At 45.2% G+C, this 21,178-nt stretch overlaps 1 protein-coding gene across 1 annotated transcript in view; it reads left to right on the top strand.

Moving 5' to 3' along the window:
• Positions 1 to 21,178, top strand: part of MAPK15 (mitogen-activated protein kinase 15) — a 76,981-nt gene that overhangs the window by 22,230 nt on the left and 33,573 nt on the right. The window contains exons 4-8 of the mRNA XM_026657696.1: positions 502 to 509; positions 815 to 954; positions 4,707 to 4,764; positions 13,759 to 13,896; positions 20,279 to 20,384. Coding sequence (XP_026513481.1) covers positions 502 to 509; positions 815 to 954; positions 4,707 to 4,764; positions 13,759 to 13,896; positions 20,279 to 20,384 — 450 coding nt within the window. The remainder of the gene's footprint in view (positions 1 to 501; positions 510 to 814; positions 955 to 4,706; positions 4,765 to 13,758; positions 13,897 to 20,278; positions 20,385 to 21,178) is intronic.

Genomic DNA, 21,178 nt, shown 5'->3' with positions numbered 1-21,178 from the left:
CTCATACCAGGCCTCTGATACCAAGGTTTATATCTCAGGGCCTCCTCTTACTACATTAAATTTCATGAGACCTAGTTTTAGATTATAATACAATATTTGATACTATCACATCCACTGCATTCCCTTTATCTGCTAGTTTTTTTTAATTATAGCAACCAGCTAAAAAGGCTATTGTATTTGTCTAGAAAGATTTGTTTAGCTACTCTTCAAGTGGTTCTCTTTTAATATTTGGTTTATTTTTTATTAAGGATAGAAGTTAAATGTTAGCCTTGCTCTTCTGTTGTCTTCACTATGCAAAAGTTAGTTTAAATAATTAAACATGTATATTGGGTTAAGGAGTGTGAATGTTGACAAACTCTTTTATATCATTCTCCCCATTGTTTCCCATTCACTCTGCTTAAGAAATTTTAACTGATTTCTGGATATTTAAGATTCCAAGAGGTTTTGTCATTGACCCCTCCTTGTCAGTTCCCAGAAATCAGCTTATGTCTTGATTTTTAGTTATACGAGTACCCCAGATTTTTATTATCTAATTACAATCTTCACCTTTTAATTGTGTAATGAACTTCCTCTGACTGCTTATTTCAAATAGGCCTTCACAAGAAATCCCTCAGTTGATTGTTACGTCCATATTTTCTTTGGCTTCCTTATAGCAACAACCCATCAGCACAGCATCTCCTGTGGGGCAATTAGACACGTTTGACCATCCTGCAAGGAAAACAGAAATAGAAGGGGGTCTCAGGGTTACAGAAGTATATTGTCAGTGTTACAAAAGCATATTGGCGTGTCCTGATAAGTCTCTTCTTTCTTGCAGCTACACAAAGGGCGTGGACATGTGGAGTATTGGCTGTATTCTCGGGGAGATGCTGCTTGGAAAACCTCTTTTTCCTGGAACATCCACAGTGAATCAGATAGAGCAGATCTTGAGTGTCATTCCTGCCCCATCCCAGGAAGGTGAGACTTTTCCATGAAGGGAAGTATTAGCAGCCCAATTGCATAAGAGAATGCCAATTATGAGTGATTCTTGCTCTCTCCCAGGAACTTAGAAGACTGAGTGGTGGAATGTTGGGGACGGTGTGGAAAATAAAACCTTAGGTGGTGTGATACATCAGGGCCAGGGAGCAGTGGGAGAGGGGAGATGTATATAAGCCTTAGGTTGATTAAGGCATGGTTCCCTGTAAACTAGGAAGGTTAATTGGAGTACCTGTAGTAAAGTAAGGTCCTGTCAGGAACCTAATAATAATAATAAAATAAAAAAAACCAAACAAACAAAAAAAAACCCTGCTTCAGGCAGACAGGGTGATGTGAGGAAGGAGAGAGGACTGGAGTTTGGAGATGTGTTGCTGAGAATTGAAAGACCAGAGAACTGGAGGAAGGGAGAGACTCCCTCCCCCAGCATCCAGGACCAAGGGTAACTCTACCCAAGGGGGAAGAAGGTAAGAAACTCGCAGGGGTTGAGAGGGGCTGGGGCTCAGAGTGAGGAGCAAACCCAGACCCTTCCCCGCTTCCCTCCTCTACCACCTTCCTGGGCCAATAGCAGAGCCCTCGGCGCCCCAGGGGCAAGGGGTAGCATCCTAGGCGCCCCCCCTGCTAAGAAAAGCACAGGACCCACCATACCAACTGGCCATTTTGCCACAGTGATCAGATAATAGAGATAACATGCTGCTTCTAGCATGCATGGAGGTGGTTGATGACAGTTACATATATTAAGATGATTAATGTCATAAGTCAGTCAGGCTTCCTGGCCTGGTCACCTGAACACAGAACTGGGAGCATGAAATTCATAGGTCCTTTTTTTTTTTTTTTTTTTAAGGCCAGAATGGATTATTATGATCATCTAGGCCAGTGGTTCTCAATCTATTACCATTGTGGGCTGCATATGCAGCTCTGTGTTATGTGGGCTGCATCCAGGCGCGCGCGCACTCGCTCTTTTATTTTTATATAAAAATAAATAAATAAGAAATATAATGTATGGCCCTGAGGATCATCGAATATCAGGGTTGGAAGGGACCTCAGGAGGTCATCTAGTCCAACCCCCTGCTCAAAGCAAGACCAATCCCCAACTAAATCATCCCAGCCAGGGCTTTGTCAAGTCTACCTTAAAAACATCTAAGGAAGAAGATTTCACCACCTCCCTAGGTAACCCATTCCAGTGCTTCACCCCCCTCCTAGTGGAAAGTTGTTGGTTCCCCTCCCTCCCCAATATCCAGTCTAAACCTCCCCCACTGCAACTTGAGACCATTGCTCCTTGTTCTGTTATCTGGTACCACTGAACAGTCTAGATCCATCCTCTTTTTGGAACCCCCTTTCAGGTAGTTGAAAGTACCTATCAAATTCCCCCCTTATTCTTCTCTTCTGCAGATTAAATAATCCCAGTTCCCTCAGCCTCTCCTCATAAGTCATATGCTCCAGCCCCCTAATCATTTTTGTTGCCCTCCGCTGGACTCTTTCCAATTTTTCCACATCCTTCTTGTAGTGTGGGGCCCAAAACTGGACACAGTACTCCAGATGAGGCCTCACCAATGTTGAATAGAGGGGAATGATCATGTCCCTCAATCTGCTGGCAATGCCCATACTTATACAGCCCAAAATGCCATTAGCCTTCTTGTCAACAGTGTGCCCTTGTTGCCTCATATCCAGCTTCTGCTGCCTAGCCACCTGGTCCCTAGTCTGTAGCAGTGCATGGGATTCTTCCGTACTAAGTGCAGGACTCTGCACTTATCCTTGTTGAACCTCATCAGATTTCTTTTGGCCCAATCCTCTAATTTGTCTAGGTCCCTCTGTATCCTATCCCTACCCTCCAGTGTATCTACCACTCCTCCCAGTTTAGTATCATTTGCAAACTTGCTCGGGGTGCAGTCCACGCCATCCTCCAGATCATTAATTAAGGTACTGAACAAAACCGGCCCCAGGACTGACCCTTGGGGCACTCCGCTTGATACCGGCTGCCAAGTAGACATGGAGCCATTGATCACTACCCGTTGAGCCTGACGATCTAGCCAGCTTTCTATTCACCTTTATAGTCCATTAATCCAGTCCATATTTCTTTAACTGCTGGCAAGAATACTGTGGGAGACAATATCAAAAGCTTTCCTAAAGTCAAGGAATAACACGTCCACTGCTTTCCCCTCATTCACAGAGCCGGTTATCTCCTCATAGATGGCGATTAGGCCCTTGGTGAATCGATGCTGACTGTTGCTGATCACTTTCCTCTTCTTGAAGTGCTTCAAAATTGATTCCTTGAGGACCTGCTCCATGATTTTTTCCAGGGACTGTGGTGAGGCTGACTGGCCTGTAGTTCCCTGGATCCTCCTCCTTCCCTTTTTTAACCATGGGCACTACATTAGCCTTTTTCCAGTCATCCGGGACCTCCCCTGATCACCATGAGTTTTCAAAGATAATGAAATGCAAATAATGCATTATTTGTAATAATGCAATCACATCCACCAACTGCTTTAGCACCCTCGGATGCAGTGCATCCGGCCCCATGGACTTGTGCTCGTCCAGCTTTTCTAAATAGTTCTGAACCACTTCTTTCTCCACAGAGGGCTGGTCACCTCCTCCCCATACTGTGCTGCCCAGTGCAGTAGTCTGGGAGCTGACCTTGTTCATGAAAACAGAGGCAAAAAAAGCATTGAGTACATTAGCTTTTTCCACATCCTCTGTCACTAGATTGCCTCCCCCATTCAGTAAGGGTCCCACACTTTCCTTGACCACCTTCTTGTCACATGGGCCACAGCTCTGTGCTGATTGGGCCGCAAGCGGTCCACAGGTGAGAACCACTGGTCTAGGCTGACTGTTTGCATAACACAGGCTATAGAATTTCACCCAAGAATTCTTGCATCAAGCCCATATGTTGTGGTTGAGCTAGAGCACGGTTTTCTAGAGAGAGAGAGCCAGTCTTGATTTAAAGATTTCCAAGTGATGAAGACCTGACTACATCTTTTGGCAAATTGTTCCAGTGGTTAATTACACTCACTGGGGCTTGTCTATATGAACAGTTAGTAAATTTACAGCACAATAGTGTGCCATGCATTAACTGGCAGTGTGGATCCTGCTACAACACATTTAGTTCCATGGTGCACTTTGATTTATTTCACTTTGAAATGGGAGTAGATCAAAGTGGACTATGGAACTTTTAGTGCACAGCAGTTGGGTCCATATAGCAAGTTAGCACACTAGCCTGCCGGGCACTATAGACTTACACCCCAGCTTGCCATGCACTAACTGTTCATATAGACAAGCCCACTATTAAAAATCAGCACCTTATTTCTAGTCTGAATTAATCTAGTTTCAGTTTGCAATCTTATTGTGTCTTTAATCTAGCAGACAAACAGTCCTCTACTATCAGAAATATTCTCCTCCATGCAGAAATTCCAGGATTATAAACCCTGCTCTTTCACTTACTATCTCTAGAGCACCTGCTATGATGTACAGGAATCACACTCTCTCTCTTTTTCAATTTGCCATCTGTTAAATGGGACTCTTACTTATAATACCTCATAAGGTGCTGTGAGGCTACATCCATTAATGTACGTAAAGCAATTGAGATTCTCTCTTGGAAAGCATTAGAGATGGGTAAAATATTATTGAATCTTCTCTACCAAAATTAACTCCTTAGGTTCGAATTCAAGATTTCGAGTCACAAACTGCATGGCTCTGGGAATCCTGCCCAGGGTCTTCACTAAATCTGTTTTCTGTTGCAGATATTTTAGCTATCCATTCAGACTACAGAGCCTCTGTTATTAACCGCATAAGCTCCAGGTAAGCCTTTACCATTGTGTCACTAGCAGAAACCAACAGACGTTGATATAATGTGGGGGAAAGCTCAGCAACTAGCTGGGCAGGGATCTCTCTACAAACTCACTTATTCATCCTCAAGGCAGTGACATTAGATAGAAACAATAACTGAAATAAAAACTAGTGACCGATCATCATTCAGGACTAATATTAAAGTTGACCCGACAAGCTTTTTACTTGCCATGGCCCAAATTCCAGGCTTTTATGTTGTGATGTTGTCAAAAGTAGAACATTCCCTTGTATTCTTTGTGCTGGTTATGCTCTTGAGATTATGAAGTTGAGGATAGCTGGTTCTCTCTAATATGTTTTTAACTTCAAATTTATGAAAAGTTTCTTTATGTATTTTTATTAGAAGGCTGATTTTTTTGTTAGAGAGAGCCCACATTAAAAAGAATTCTGTATAGCTTAAGACCGGATTCAGGACTCCACCCTTGTAGTAAGCAAAATTCCACTTTTATTACTACTTACTAAATACAAGCAATAAAAATGCAGGTCACATTACAACACCACCATGCACTTCTTTAGCTCACACATTGTACTGTAAAACCAACTAAAATGCACATTATGGGGAGTTTTACCTTTATTCAGTTTTCTGCATTCTTTATTTTAGTTACAGGAACAGATTTAACTTAGGCAAAAGTTTATTATTGTATTTGTTTTAAGAAAGATGTTAAAACTTAAGTTGCTTACTAGAAATTCTTTTCAAACTGCAGGAGTTTTCAGATGATAACTTTGTATATGTTACATCAGGGGTAGGCAACCTATGGCACGCATGCCGATTTTCAGTGGCACTCACACTGCCTGGGTCCTGGCCACTGGTCCAGGGGGCTCTGTATTGTAATTTAATTTTAAATGAAGCTTCTTAAACATTTTAAAAACCTTATTTACTTTACATACAACAATAGTTTAGTTATATATTATAGACTTATAGAAAGAGACCTTCTAAAAAACTTAAAATGTATTACTGGCATGTGAAACCTTAAATTAGAGTGAATAAATGAAGACTCGGCACACCACTTCTGAAATGTTGCCAACCCCTGTGTTACATGATTTTTAGCCAGTTTTAAGGTGGACTATCTTAGGGTACGTCTATACTACCCGCCGGCTCGGGCAAATAGCGTAGCTGAAGTTGTGTATCTTAGTTCGAACCCCCCGCTAGTGTACTCAGGCCTTAGATGTTGTTCCAATTAAGCTTTTAATACTAGTGTGGAGTAATGCTTAATTTCTGTCTGGGTGTAGATCCAGGTACAAGGTGAGATGGGATGTTTGGCTTGACACAGTTCGTCTCCCATGGACTAGTTTTGGGTACTAGGTGCATGGCTAGTCTCCTTTGGATTCAGTTCTCTGCAGGAACTGGTGGACATCTTTTTATGTCCTAAACAATCCTCTTTTAGGTAGAGATGTTCTTTGACCTGGGGGTAATTCTGCCTCTTACTAAAATATTGAGTTGTCAGACCTCAGCTTCTGCTGAACAATGTCTCAGAAGAACTTTTAACTTCCATCCTGGCACTTTCCCTGAATAGTCTTTGTAACTACATACTGGCTAGTCCAGTAGCTAGCTTTAAACCTTTTAATCTTAACCTCACGTTTACATTCCGCTTTCCTTCTGTTTCTTCTTTTTGTAAGAAAGGTGCAAATGGCTTCCTCTTATTTAAGACTATTTTGGTTATTATACCTTTTTATAGGATGAGTTGATACACTATTTTTGTTAGAATTAATATGACACAGTTTAGTTTTATCTGACAAAGTTAAATTATACTTTTTTAACTTTGTTTCTACACTTTTTTTTTTTTCCCCTCAACACTATGTATTTGTATCAACCTATCATATGCTAATTGTAGTCACTTGTTTTAGATTAAGTATCACCTCCTTGGTCTTTAGGCTTTTCCCCTTCTGTTCACATCCCTTTGTGACACCTTAATGGGAGAGGACATCTCTGTCCTTGCCCTTCATGACTGATTCTTTGGGTGGGGGTTGAAGCTTCAGAAACTCCTTAACATGACAAGTGCTGATGAATAATAAGGGGGTGTGACGGGTTGTTACCCTTGGGGTGTAGTCTGGGAGCTGTGGGCACCACTGGGCCCCTCTAACCACTCAGTTGGGTTGGCCCTGCTCACCCTGGTTGGGGACACAACCAGCCTAACCCAGGCCCTGTTATCATCCAACATGACAGCAGATGCTGCCACATACCCAAATTGAACTACCTGAGAGAGCAGCTTCACCAAAGCCACTCAAATACATGCAGCAGACAGCAGCCAATTTCCTAGCTTTCCAGACTCTTTTCTTTCCTCCCCCCGTCTCACACACTGAAGCATAAACCCAAAATTATACCATCTTGTGCTGCACAGGGAACTGTACAGTGCAAGCTCATAAAATTTGCCCCTTCCCCTAATGTGGAGAAGAATATGCAACAGCCTTTGAACTAAGATTCCCATACGCTTTACTCCAACTCACTGGTTTAGATAAAGCAAAAACAAGTTTATTAACTACACAAGATAGATTATAAGTGATAGCAAACAGATCAAAGCAGATTACTTAGCAAATAAACAAAAACACAAACTAAGCTTAATATACTAAATAGAATGGATATGAATAGCAGATTCTCACCCTAAGAGCTGATACAAGCAGGCTCCAGATTCTTAAGGGGAAGCTGCACTTGCTCTACAGCTTGGAATCCCCAGGTGTCTCATTCATAGGCTAGAAATCTCTTTAGCCTGAGTCCAGCACTTCCTCCAGTTCAGTCTTTGTTCCTCAGGTGTTTCCAGGAGTCTTCTTGTGTGGGGAGTGAAGAACACCAGATGATGTCACTGTGATGGGTTCAGTCACAAACACCCCCTTGGGGCTGTTACTTGATGTGCTGAAATTACCACTGAGCCCATTTTCCACTGCCAGCTTGGGACTCCAGAACCCTGCCTTGTTGAGCCAGACACACTAGCTTGCTGTAACACAGACCCAGGTCTGGTCCACACCCCTAGAGCTGCAGCCTTTAACCAAAACTGCTCAGCAAGTCACTTATCTCCAGCACACAGACACCCAACTCCCAATGGGATCCAAACCACAAATAAATCCGTTTTACTCTGTATAAAGCTTGCACAGGGTAAACTCATAAATTGTACGCCCTCTATAACACTGATGGAGAGAGATGTACAGCTGTTTGCTCCCCCAGGTATTAATCATTTATCCTGGGTTAATTAATAAACAAGTGATTTTTATTAAGAATAAAAAGTAGGATTTAAGTGGTTTCAAGTAATAACAGACAGAACAAAGTAAGTTACCAAGCAAAATAAAACAAAACATGCAAGTCTAAGCCTAATATATTTAAGAAACTGAATACAGGTAAATCTCACCCTCAGAGATGTTCCAATAAGCTTCTTTCACAGACTAGACTTCTTCCTAGTCTGGGCCTAATCCTTTCCCCTGGTACAGTTCTTGTTAGTTCCAGCTCAGGTGGCAACTTGGGGATTTCTCATGACTGGCAGCCCCCTTTGTTTTATTCCGCCCCCTTTTATATCTTTGGCACAAGGCAGGAATCCTGTCTGTCTCTCTCGGTTCCCACCCTTCCTTCTAAAGGGAAAAGCACCAAGTTTAAGAGGGATTCCAGTATCATGTGACATGTTCTGTGAGACTTCATTACTCACTGGCTGGCACCCATGTATACAGGAAGACTTACAAGTAAGCAGAGCCATTTACAACCAATTGTCCTAGTTAATGGGAGCCATCAAGCTTCCAAGCCACCATTAATGGCCTACACTTTGCCTACCTTAGTTACAATAGGACTTCAGAGCAATACGTTATATTTCTAGCTTCAGCTACAAGCATGATACATTCATACAAATAGGAAGAACACACTCAGTAGATTATAAGCTTTGTAATGATATCTTTTGCATAAAGCATATTCCAGTTACATTATATTTATGCTCATAAGCATATTTCCATAAACATATGGAGTGCAACGTCATAGTCACTCCCTGCTTTATATAGCTTTTGCATATGGTGGGAACCCTTTGTTTCAAAGCTTGGTTCCCGGACCAGTCTGTGGAAAAATACTGACATCCCAAGATGGAGTCCAGCATCATGTGGTCTGACCACGTGTCCTTGTAGAGTCATAGCAGCCCTTACTCACAGGCTGTTTGGAGTGTTCTCAAGAAGGTTCATCACCAGATGGGAGATAAGCTTCTCCTAAGGCCTATTGTTTTTTTTTAATGGCCCATTGCCCTGAATAGGCCCTTCCCCACCCACTATCTAGACTGAAAGCATCTTGTCTAGTGGGCGTTACCCAGGTGTAACTACATTTGAAATATAGATACATAGTCAATATTCATAACTTCAGATAAAAAATGATTTATGCATATAAATAGGATAATCATATTCAGCAAATCATAACTTTTCCAATGACACCTCACATGACTTACCTTGCATAAAATACATCATAATTATGTCATTATAATATCACTATGAAGAATATGGGATGCACTGCCACAGGGGGTATTTAGGGCCCAACAAGGGCTGAGCTGTTAATAAAATCCTTGCTTAGTGATGCAACATTAAACATGTTTTGCAGTTTGTGTCAAGTTATTGCTGGTTTACTCCAGTTGTAACAGCCACCATTGAAAACATTTAAACATCTTGTTAAACTTTCCCCCCCTCTCTTTTCCTGTGTGTTTTAAGCATTTAAAACTTAAAGAATTAAGTAAGGCTTTTATTTAAAGAATTTTCCTTATTCCCTTTCCCTTTTGCTCTATATGGGATGGGTTTGATCACAGAAACCTCCTTGGGACTGTCCCCTGATGTACTGAGACTACCTCTGAGCCTATTTTCTCTGCCAGTGTGGGCCTCCAGAACCCTGCCTTGTTGAGCCAGACACGCCAGTCGACTTCAACACAGACCCAGGGTCTGAACCACACGCCCCAAAGCTGCAGACTTAACTGAAAACCGCTTAAGAAGTGCTCATCTCTAGCACCCAGAGACCCAGCTCCTAATGGGATCTAAACCCCAAATAAATCAGTTTTTCTCTGTATAAAGCTTATACAGGGTAATAAATTGTCCGCCCTCTATAACACTGATCAAGAAAGAGATGCACAGCTGTATGCTCCTGCAGATATTAATTAATTTGGGTCAATTAATAAGCAAAAGTGATTATATTAAATTAGGATTTAAGTGGTTCCAAGCAATAACAGACAGAGCAAAGTAAGTTACCAATCAAAATAAAACAAAACACGCAAGTCTAAGCCTAACACATTAAGAAACTGATTACAGATGAAATCTCACCCCCCGAGATGTTCTAATAAGCTTCTTTCACAGACTAGACTCCTTCCTAGTTTGGGGCCAGCAATCATTCACACCCCCGTAGTTACTGTCCTTTGTTCCAGTTTCTTTCAGGCATCTCTTGGGGGTGGAAAGGCCATCTCTTGAGCCAGCTGAAGACAAAATGGAGAGGCTTCCAGTCCTTTTATAGTCTCTCGCTTGTGGGCAGAAACCCCTTTGTTCTTCTGTGCAAAGTCACAGCAACAAGATGGAGTTTGTAGCCACCTGGGCAAGTCACATGTCCATGATGATTCAGCTTTCTGCAGGCTGACACCATTGTTTACATGTTAGTTTGAATGTTCCCAGGAAAGCTCAGATGTGGATTGGCATCTCCCAAAGTCCATTGTCAGTTAAGTGTTTCTTGATAGGACTATTTCAGTAAGTGCCCATTCTCAAGAAGCTGACCAAATTCTTCACTGAGGCTACTTGGATTCAAATGCATTGAGATACAAGTACATAGCCAATATTCATAACTTCAAATGCAAAAATGATACACACATACAGACAGCATAATCATAACCAGCAAAGTACAACCTTTCCATAGACATCCCACTTGACCTCCTCTGTACAAGACCTGGTGCAACCATAGGATCCTGGTTACAACAATGATCTATACGGTCACAGTTCATGTCAATAACATCGCAGTATAGTCTTTTATAGCAGAAGATCTCTGCTTGAAAGTCTTAGATCATATTAAAGATGGTATTAAGTCTCCCTTTTGGGGGAAAGAGAGAGCGTTAAGATGGTCTTGGGTAGTTGTTGTTGAAGTCCAGTCATCTTTTCTTTAAGACAAAGCCAGACAACTTGCTGAAATATGGAGAGAAAAGATCAGCAAAAATAGAAAATGCAGCTTCTGTCTCTAATGCTTTCTTTCCCTTGCCGTCCAGTTGCTGGGAAATGATAGGCCCAGCACATGGTCTTATCAGCCACTCTTAAGAGTTGGCAAACTTTTACCAGCATTGGGCTATTTAGGACATTACTTTTGCTGTGACCAGGGAAGCAGCTAATATTGCAAAAGGTGGAGCTTTCTTGGAGGCTAAATCAGACTCTTATCAGACAAAAAGAAGATAGGAAAGAGGAGAAAAAGGGTGGGGAAAGAAAATGGCACTCCAGGGAGGGGGAGTGGAACCCAGAGTGCAGATTCTAGGTGGTGGTCAAGATTTAGGTGAAGCTGGTGGATGGGGTGATGTCTCTGGCTTGATCTGGTCAGGACACCTTTCAAGATCAGGACGATAAAGTCTCAGTGGTGTCTTAGTGGATCCCAGGACACTGGGAGACTGGTAGCAGCCATGATGGTGAAACTTCCTCCTCCTAATTCACTGTCCTGTTGTCATGGGTTGCCACTGTGACAGACACTTCCAGGAACTTGAGGACATCTTGTTCAACTTCTTTAACTTAAGAAATCCAGTGTGTCTCCAAATTTTGCTTGCTTTCATAAACAATTTTGTATAATGCACTGAATTGACTTCAGTTCCTCCTCCTCCTAATTTGATATTGCTAACTAGTCACCTTGAGTGGGATCCACACATACAAGGACTCAAAGAGGAAGAACAGTTACTTACAGTGGTTCTTAGAGATATTTTGTTCATTTGTTCCTACGATCCACCCCCCCCATCCCTATTTCTGAGTCTTATCCTAATAGGGTTTCTGAATTGAAAGGCAGTTGGAGAGGCACAAAGATATGTAGGGTGCAGGCATGCCCCGATAGACACTGCTGGTCAAAAATTCTGATCTCTCATGAGGTGCATGTGTACCTTGGGAGGGATCCACACAGATGAAACATTTCCAAACTGCAGTTATTGTAAGGTAAGTAGCTGTTCTTTTCATGTACAACTTTAACTCTGACCACTATATGTGTGTATCAACAGACAACATCAAAGTATCACATTCCTTATCATGTATAATATGAATCATTATATTCAAAGAACACCATAACCACTAACCATCCCTTCCCCACAACAAAAACAGATAAATACAAATAAACAAAAGGACGCGTGACAAATGGAGAGATGATACTGTTGAGTATCCAGTCTAGAGGTTGACAGATTCTTCCTAGAAACGGGGGGGAGGGAGGTGAGGCACAAGGCCCCTCCCCCTCCATGGCTCCGCCCTTGCCCCCCTCTTTCCCACAAGGCTCTGCCCCCCAGCCAAGCTGGAGCTGGGTCAGGGAGCCTGGGTCCCTCCACCTGCTTGGGTGGGGGCAGCTGAGAGCAGCCGCCTGTGCCCCCCACCCAGGGCAGGTGGAGGGTCCGTGGCTCCCCACAGGTACCCGTGTGACTCTTACCCCAACCTTGCTCCGGCTTCCAGGCTGGCCTGGGGGCGGGGCCTAGGGCCAAAGAGCAGTAGCCAGGCCATGGTAAGAGCTGCCCGGGAGCTGCAGACCCACCATCTGCCCTGGGCAGGGGGCCCAAGGTGTAGGGACATGGGTCGGGGGCTGCTCTTGGGCCCCGCTACCCTGGGCTGGTGGAGGGTCTGCGGCTCCCCACAGCTGCCCAGGCTCCCTGGGCTGGGCTCCAGCTTCCGGCCTGGCCGGGGGGTGGGCCCGTGGGGGGAGGAAGAGGGGCTGGGCCTGGCCTGTGGCGAAAAGCGGACTGGCCAGACCTGTCCACTTTCAAAAGCGGGAGGGCCAACATGGCCCCTTCGCCTCCCCTATTCTGGTGCCCCCAATCCAGTCACCCAAAAGGTCATTACCATGACATTGCAACGTAGTTAAAAATAGTGATTTTATTTTTGTAATGAAGGTTTTTTAATTTGAACTGACTTTTTAAAAAAATTTAAATTAGTTTTTATGTATGTGTTCTTAGAAGTAAATCGCTATCATAAATTCCTAACAAAGATATTTTGCTCTTGTTTCTTTGCTTAGTTCTGTAATTGTTAGTAAGAAGGAAAAATGTTTCCATGTCATTAACTAGCTAGGTTGGAGACCTCACAATAATCTAGTTATTTGAGCATGACGGGGTGTGGCTGGGTCATGACAAATGCTAAGATTAGGTCGCAGAAGTCACGGAATCTGACTTTCAGCCATCTCTGTGACATTGAGGAACCCCCAGCTGCCCGGCCTCTGTGGGCGGTGGGACCCTCCGCAGCGCACAACCGGCGGTGGCAGAGGGACCCTGGAGCTGTTCAGTAGCCACGAGTGGAGGGCCCCTCCCCCCCGCAACTCCCCAGCCGCCACTGCTGGTAGTGGCCCCCTGCAGCTCCCCAGACTCTGTTGCTGGCAGGGCCCCCCCTGCAGCTTTCCTGCCTCTGTGGGCGGTGGGGGACCCCCCTCCTGCAGCTCCCAGCCCCACAGGGCAGCGGGGGGGAATCCTCCCAGCCACTGGGCAGTCGGATCCCTGCAGCTCCCAGCCGCTGTGGCAGGGAGTGGGAGGGGCAGGGTGCTGTACCCTCCTCCCTCTGCATTTTGTCAGGGATGTTTTTAGTAAAGTCAGGGACAGGTCATGGCTTCTGTGATTTTTTTGTTTATTGCCTGTGACCTGTCCCTGACTTTTATTAAAAACGTCCCTGACAAAACCGTAGTATTAGTCCTGAACCGCTCCTTGGGAGTGAAATCTGGGGTTAGGAGTTACCTCCATGAGATTCCCAGGGTTGAGATACAGGGTTTTGCAGTGAAATTGGGCACTGGGAGTTACAACTTTGATTCTTGCCTTTCAGACGACGAGTGACAATTGAGGAAATTTTACCCTCCTCTACCCCCCCTTATGCCTTGGACCTTCTAAAGAGGCTTTTAGTATTTAACCCTGATAAACGGCTGACCGCAGAAGAGGCCCTGCAACATCCCTATGTGAAAAGGTGAGGGCAATGCCAGTGTGAAATTTCCCAACCCCCTCCTTCTCCCCCCCCAAGCCTCTTGTGTGGCTGCTACCAGCACAAATTACCCTTCTACCCATAGACTCATAGACTCATAGACTTTAAGGTCAGAAGGGACCATTATGGTCATCTAGTCTGACCTCCCGCATGATGCAGGCCACAAAAGCTGGCCCACCCAATTTCCCTTATCTCAGCTGTTGAAGTCTCCAGATCGTGATTTAAAGACTTCAAGTCGCAGAGAATCCTCCAGCTTGAGACCCCTGCCCTATGCTGCGGAGGAAGGCAAAAAACCTCCAGGGCCTCTGCCAATTTACCCTGGAGGAAAATTCCTTCCCGACCCCAAATATGGCGATCAGTAGAACCCCGAGCATACAGGCAAGATTCTCCAGCCGGACCCACATTTTACCAGCGATGGCCTGGCTGGAGAATCATGTGAAATGGTGAAGGTAATGGTAGTTTTCAATCTGCTTTCTACTCCTCTTCATGTGAGAAGGTGAGGGTGCCTTAGTATGTGATATTTCAGATATCTCTCTCTCTGTTGTAGCTCTCAGTGGTTTCTGATGTGTCACTCTTTCATGTATAATGGGAGTATAATTAACACCAGTCAACCTGGCTTTATGGAAAATAGATCTTGTCAAACTTGATCTAATTTTTTTATGAGATTACAAGTTTGGTTGATAAAGATAATTGTGCAGATGAAAGATACTTAGGCCTGAATGCACAAAAGGAGTTAGGTGCCTAAGTCCTGGTTTTGGCAGCACTGTAATGCACCCTTGCCCCCCACCAAACCCTGCAGGTGCCTAAATTCACTCAGCACCTAAATTTTTTGAGTAAAAGTTCCCTTGGTGCATGTGTTTCTGCCTCTGCGCATGTGCACTGCTGCCTCCCTCCAGGCATCTAGATGCCTGTTTCTTAGCTGAGCCACAGAGCAATTCACAGACCAGGGGAAGATAGACATTTGGCTGTTTAAGTTCTGTGCAGGGCCTGATAATCAGAGGCTGCCTACCAGATCAGGGCTCTCAGGTGAGTTCACACAAACTATTTGGGGAGGAAGAGGAAGAAGACTTCCCTCATAAATTCAGTGGTTAGGGTACTCACCTAGGATGTGGGAGACTCCAGGTTCAAGTACCCCCCTCCACCTATAGGGGAGAAGAGATTTGAACTAGGAGCAATGATATTCAATATTTTTATCAAAGATAAGGAAGTAAATATAAAATTGCTGATAAAATTTGCAGCTGATATAAAGGTTGACAATGTGATAAATAATGATGATAGATAAATAATGATGAGGACAGGGTAGGTAGAGCTTTGAAATCTGGACCCATTTAAATAAAATGTTTTAATAAAGCCAAATGCAAGATTATATATCTAGAAACAAAGAATGCAGGCCATACTTACAGAATGCAGGGCTGTATCCTGGACAGCAATGCTTCTGAAAAGTATTTAGGGGTAATAGTGAACAAGCAACTCAACATAAGCTTCCAGTGAAATGCTGTGGCAAAAAGGGCTAATGCGATCCTTGGATGCATAAACGGGAGCAGGAGTAAGGAGGTGATTTTTACCTTTGTATACAGTGTTGGTGAGATTGATATTGGAAAACTGTCCAGTTCTGGAGTCCTTTTTTAAAAAGGGATGTCAAAATATTGGAGAGGGTGCAGAGAGGAGATAAAACATTATTTGAGGGGTGGAAAAATGTCTTTCAGTGAGAGACATTGCCCTGGTCTACACTACGAGTTTAGGTCGAATTTAGCAGCGTTAGATCGATTTAACCCTGCACCCGTCCACACGATGAAGCCATTTTTGTCGACTTTAAGGGCTCTTAAAATCAATTTCTGTACTCCTCCCCGATGAGGGGATTAGCGCTGAAATCAACATTGCCGGGTTGAATTTGGGGTAGTGTGGACCCAATTCGACGGTATTGGCCTCCGGAAGCTATCCCAGAGTGCTCCATTGTGACCGCTCTGGACAGCACTTTCAACTCGGATGCACTAGCCATGTACACAGCAAAAGCCCCGGGAACTTTTGAATTTCATTTCCTATTTGGCCAGTGTGGCGAGCTCATCAGCACAGGTGACCATGCAGTCCCAGAATCGCAAAAGAGCTCCAGCATGGACCGAACGGGAGGTACTGGATATGATCACTGTTTGGGGAGACGAATCTGTGCTATCAGAACTCTGTTCCAAAAGACAAAATGCCAAAATATTTGAAAAAATCTCCAAGGACATGATGGACAGAGGCTACAACAGGGACCCACAGCAGTGCTGCATGAAAATTAAGGAGCTCAGGCAAGCCTACCAAAAAACGAAAGAGGCAAACGGCCACTCCGGGTCAGACCCCCAGACATGCCGCTTCTATGATGAGCCGCATTCAATTCTAGGGGGGGGCCCTACCACTACCCCACCCCTGTCCGTGGCCACCTGCAAGTGGGGAGTCTCATGCACAGGGATGAGGATTTTGGGGACGAGGAGGTGGAGGAGGATGAGGATAGCGCACAGCACGCAAGCGGAGAAATCATTCTCCCCAACAGCCAGGAACTGTTTATCACCCTGGAGCCAATACCCTCCCAAGGCAGGCTCACGGACCATGAAGCCGGAGAAGGCACTTCTGGTGAGTGTACCTTTGTAAATATAATGCATGGTTTAAAAGCAAGCCTGTTTAATGATTAATTTGCCCTGAAGGCTTGGGATGCATTCGCGGCCAGTACAGCCCCTCCTTTTAAATGGCCAACCCAATGGGTGCTTGGTATGGGAAAGGAGGGTGCTGCTGTTTGAAACCATCCCCACATGTTATGAAGGTTGAAGAAGCCGAAAGACTGGCTTACCATGGCTCCCTGCAAGCCAAATTCTGTTTCCCGGCCCTGCGTGTGTGATCTCTCACACCAAACTGACAGGCCCTCAATATAAGAGGCAAAATGCGACCTTGTACCAAAAGCACATGTGCTATGTAATGTTAACAGCTTGGTTCACCGTGAAAGAGTCTACCCATTGTTCTCTAAAATGTCTTTTTAAATACTACTCTGCCTTTTTTTCCTCCCGCAGCTGCAAATGTTTCAACGCTCCCCCTATCATCTCCGTCCCAGAGGCTAGCTCAGATAAGAAGGTGAAAAAAACGCACTCGCGATGAAATATTCTGAGCTCATGCAGTCCTACTGCACTGAAAGAGCTCAGCAGAATGCATGGAGGCAAACAATGTCAGAGTCCAGGAAAGCAGAAAATGAACACGAGGACAGGAGGGACGAGCGAGATGAGAGGTGGCGGGAGCAAGATGAGAGGTGTTGGCAGCGTGATGAGAGGAGGCAGGATGCAATGCTGAGGCTACTGGGGGATCAAACTGATATGCTCCGGCGTCTGGTGGAGCTGCAGGAAAGTCAGCAGGAGCACAGACTGCCACTGCCACTCCTGTGTAACCGCCCGCCCTCCTCCCCAAGTTCCATAGTCTCCTCACCCAGACGCCCAAGAACGCGGGGGCGGCTCTGGGCACCCAACCACTCCACCCCAGAGGACTGCCCAAGCAACAGAAGGCTGGCATTCAATAAGTTTTGAAGTGCAGTGTGACCTTGTCCTTCCCTCCTCCCCCACCCCTCCCGGGCTACCTTGGCAGTTATCCCCCTATTTGTGTGACGAAATAATAAAGAATGCATGATTTTGAAACAATAATGACTTGATTGCCTCTGCAAGCAGTGATCAAAGGGGGGAGGGCGGTTGGCTTACAGGGAAGTAGAGTGAACCAAGGGGGCGGGTTTTCATCAAGGAGAAACAAACAGAACTGTCACACCGTAGCCTGGCCAGTCATGAAACTGGTTTTCAAAGCTTCTCTGATGCGCAGCGCACCCTGCTGTGCTCTTCTAATTGCCCTGATGTCTGGCTGCGCGTAATTAGCGGCCAGGCGATTTGCCTCAACCTCCCACCCCGCCATAAACATCTCCCCCTTACTCTCAGAGATATTGTGGAGCACACAGCAAGTGGCAATAACAATTGGAATATTGGTTTCGCTGAGGTCTAACCAAGTCAGTAAACTGCGCCAGCACGCTTTTAAACGTCCAAATGCGCATCTACCACCATTCTGCACTTGCTCAGCCTATAGTTGAACAGTTCCTTACTACTGTCCAGGGTGCCTGTGTATGGCTTCATGAGCCATGGCATTAAGGGGTAGGCTGGGTCCCCGAGGATAACTATAGGCATTTCAACGTTCCCAACAGTTATTTTCTGGTCTGGGAAGTAAATCCCTTCCTGCAGCTGTTCAAACAGACCAGAGTTCCTGAAGATGCGAGCGTCATGTACCTTTCCCAGCCATCCCACGTTGATGTTGGTGAAATGTCCCTTGTGATCCTCCAGTGCTTGCAGTGCCTTTGAAAAGTACCCGCTGCGGTTTATGTACTGGCTGCCAAGGTGGTCCGGTCCCAAGATAGGGATATGCGTTCCATCTATCGCCCCACCACAGTTAGGGAATCCCATTGCAGCAAAGCCATCCACTATGACCTGCACATTTCCCAGAGTCACTACCCTTGATAGCAGCAGCTCAGTGATTGCATTGGCTACTTGGATCACAGCAGCCCCCACAGTAGATTTACCCACTCTAAATTGATTCCCGACTGACCGGTAGCTGTCTGGCGTTGCAAGCTTCCAGAGGGGTCTCGCCACTCGCTTGTGAACTGTGAGGGCTGCTCTCATCTTGGTATTCTTGCGCTTCAGAGCAGGGGAAAGCAAGTCACAAAGTTCCATGAAAGTGCCTTTACGCATGCGAAAGTTTCGCAGCCACTGGGAATCATCCCAGACCTGCAACACTATGCGGTCCCACCAGTCTGTGCTTGTTTCCCGGGCCCAGAATCGGCGTTCCACGGCATGAACCTGCCCCATTACCACCATGATGTCCAAATTGCCAGGGCCCGTGCTTTGAGAGAAGTCTGAGTCCATGTCCTCATCACTATTGTGATCGCGCTGTCATTGCCTCCTTGCCTGCTTTTGCAGGTTCTAGTTCTGCACATACTGCAGGATAATGCATGAGATGTTTACAATGCTCACAACAGCAACGGTGAGCTGAGCGGGCTCCATGCTTGCCATGGTGTGGTGTCTGCAGGAGAGCAGAGTTGCAGCGGAAGCGGTGGATGACAACGGATGCCATGAGAATAGATATTTATACCTAACGACGAGAGGACCTGCAAGGTGGATTCATGGCACCAGGAGAGCAGAGTTGCAGCGGAAGCGGTGGTTGGATGACAACGGTTAGCAGTCCTACTGCACCGTCTGCTGAAAGCAGTATGGCGTCTGCACGGAAAAAAGGCGCGAAACAATTGTCTGCCGTTGCTTTCACGGAGGGAGGGGCGACTGATGACATGTACCCAAAACCACCCGCGACAATGTTTTTGCCCCATCAGGCATTGGGAGCTCAACCCAGAATTCCAGTGCACAGCGGAGACTGCGGGAACTGTGGGATAGCTACCCACAGTGCAACGCTCTGAAAGTCAATGCTAGCCACAATACTGTGGACGCACTCTGCCGACTTAATGCGCTTAGTGGGGACACACACACAATCGACTGTATAAAATCGCTTCCTAAAAATCAACTTCTATAAATTCAACCTAATTTCGTAGTGTAGACATGCCCTTAGAGAGCTCAATCCATTTAATTTATCAAAAAGATTAAGAACTGACTTGATTATGGTGTATAAGTACTTTTTGGAGGAGAAAATATTGGGTTCTAAAGAGTTCTTTAATATGGCGAAGAAAGGCATAACAACCACCAGTGGCTGAAAGCTGAAGCCAGACAAATTCAAATAAAAAATTACGCACAGATTTTTAACAGTGAGGGTCATTAACTATTGGAATAAACTCCCAAGGGAAGTGGTGGGTTTTCTATCTCTTGAAGTCTTCAGAACAAGATTATATGCCTATCTAGAAGATATTCTTTGGTCAAACAATTTATTGGGCACAATACAGGGGTAACTGAGTGAAATCCTATAGGATGTGTTATACAGGAGGCCAGACTAGCAGGGCTGGCTCCAGGCACCAGCCTAGCAAGCAGGTGCCTGGGACGGCCAATGAAGAGGGGGGCGGCACGTCCGGCCCTTTCAGCGGCAATTCGGCGGCGGGGCCGTCACTCCCTCTGGGAGCAAAGGACCTGCCGCCGAATTGCCGCCGTAGAATGAAGCAGCAGTAGAGCTGCCGCCGCAATCACGGCTTTTTTTTTTGCGCTGCTTGGGGCGGCAAAAATGCTAGAGTCGGCCCTGCAGACTAGATCTAATGCTCCAGTCTAGCCTTAAAATCTATTAATATCTAGTGCCTCTCCTGTTATTTTGTGTGTGTGTGTGCGTGCATGTGCATTGTTCACTCTCAGATTTCATCACATATTTGTTATCTTCTTGGTAGGTTCCACTGCCCTGCCAAGGAGCCCTCTCTGGACTACGATGTGATTCTTCCTTTAGATGACGATATCCAGCTGTCTGTGGCAGAATATCGGAATAAACTGTATGAGGTAGCTCCTCTTATTCTGCTTCCTATAACACTACTTGTCCAGATTACCTGCCACCCTTTCCATAAACATTCAATTTGTCTATCTCCTCCTCCCATTCACCTTTCACCCATCCCTAGTCCTGCACTTATACCTGACCTTGCTCATCACACTGTTCCATGCTGCTACACTTTGGGGGGGGAGAATAACTTGAAACCCACATTCTCAGTTGGAGAGAGAGATATGTGGAGAAGGAATGTCTGAGAGAGACTGAGGTTTGATGGTGGAAAGTAAATTAGACTTGAATTTGCAGTTCAATAGGATAGTAAAAATGCCAATGAAATTCTTGGCTGCATACAAAGAAATATGTCACAAAGCAATGAGATAAAGGGAAAGGAGGATCAGTGGTGGGATTCAGAGAGGGGCTGATAAGATCAGAATAGTGTCCAAAGAAGATGATCTTAGCAGAATTATATTGTATGGCCTAGAATGGGGTGATGTGGATGTTGGGAAGAGCAGAGAGAAGGATGACACCATAATCAAGACAAGAACATAAGATCAGTCATACTGGGTCAGACCAATGGTCCATCTAGCCCAGTATCCTGTTTTGTGACAATGGCCAATACCAGGTGCTTCAGAGGGAATGAAAGAACAGGGCAATCATTAAGTGATCCATCCCATCACCTATTCCCAACTTCTGGCAAACGGAGGCTAGGGGCACTTCAGAGCATGGTTTTGCATCCCTGCCCATCCTGGCTAATAGCCATTGATGGACCTATCCTCCATGAACTTATCTAGTTCTTTTCTGAACCCTGTTA

Source organism: Terrapene carolina, unplaced genomic scaffold (genome assembly GCF_002925995.2).
Source record: "Terrapene carolina triunguis isolate 2854851 unplaced genomic scaffold, T_m_triunguis-2.0 Scaffold268, whole genome shotgun sequence".
NCBI classification, from domain to species: Eukaryota; Metazoa; Chordata; order Testudines; family Emydidae; genus Terrapene; species Terrapene triunguis.
Note: the sequence above shows the minus strand (reverse complement) of the source record. Positions and strands in the feature narration are given on the sequence as shown.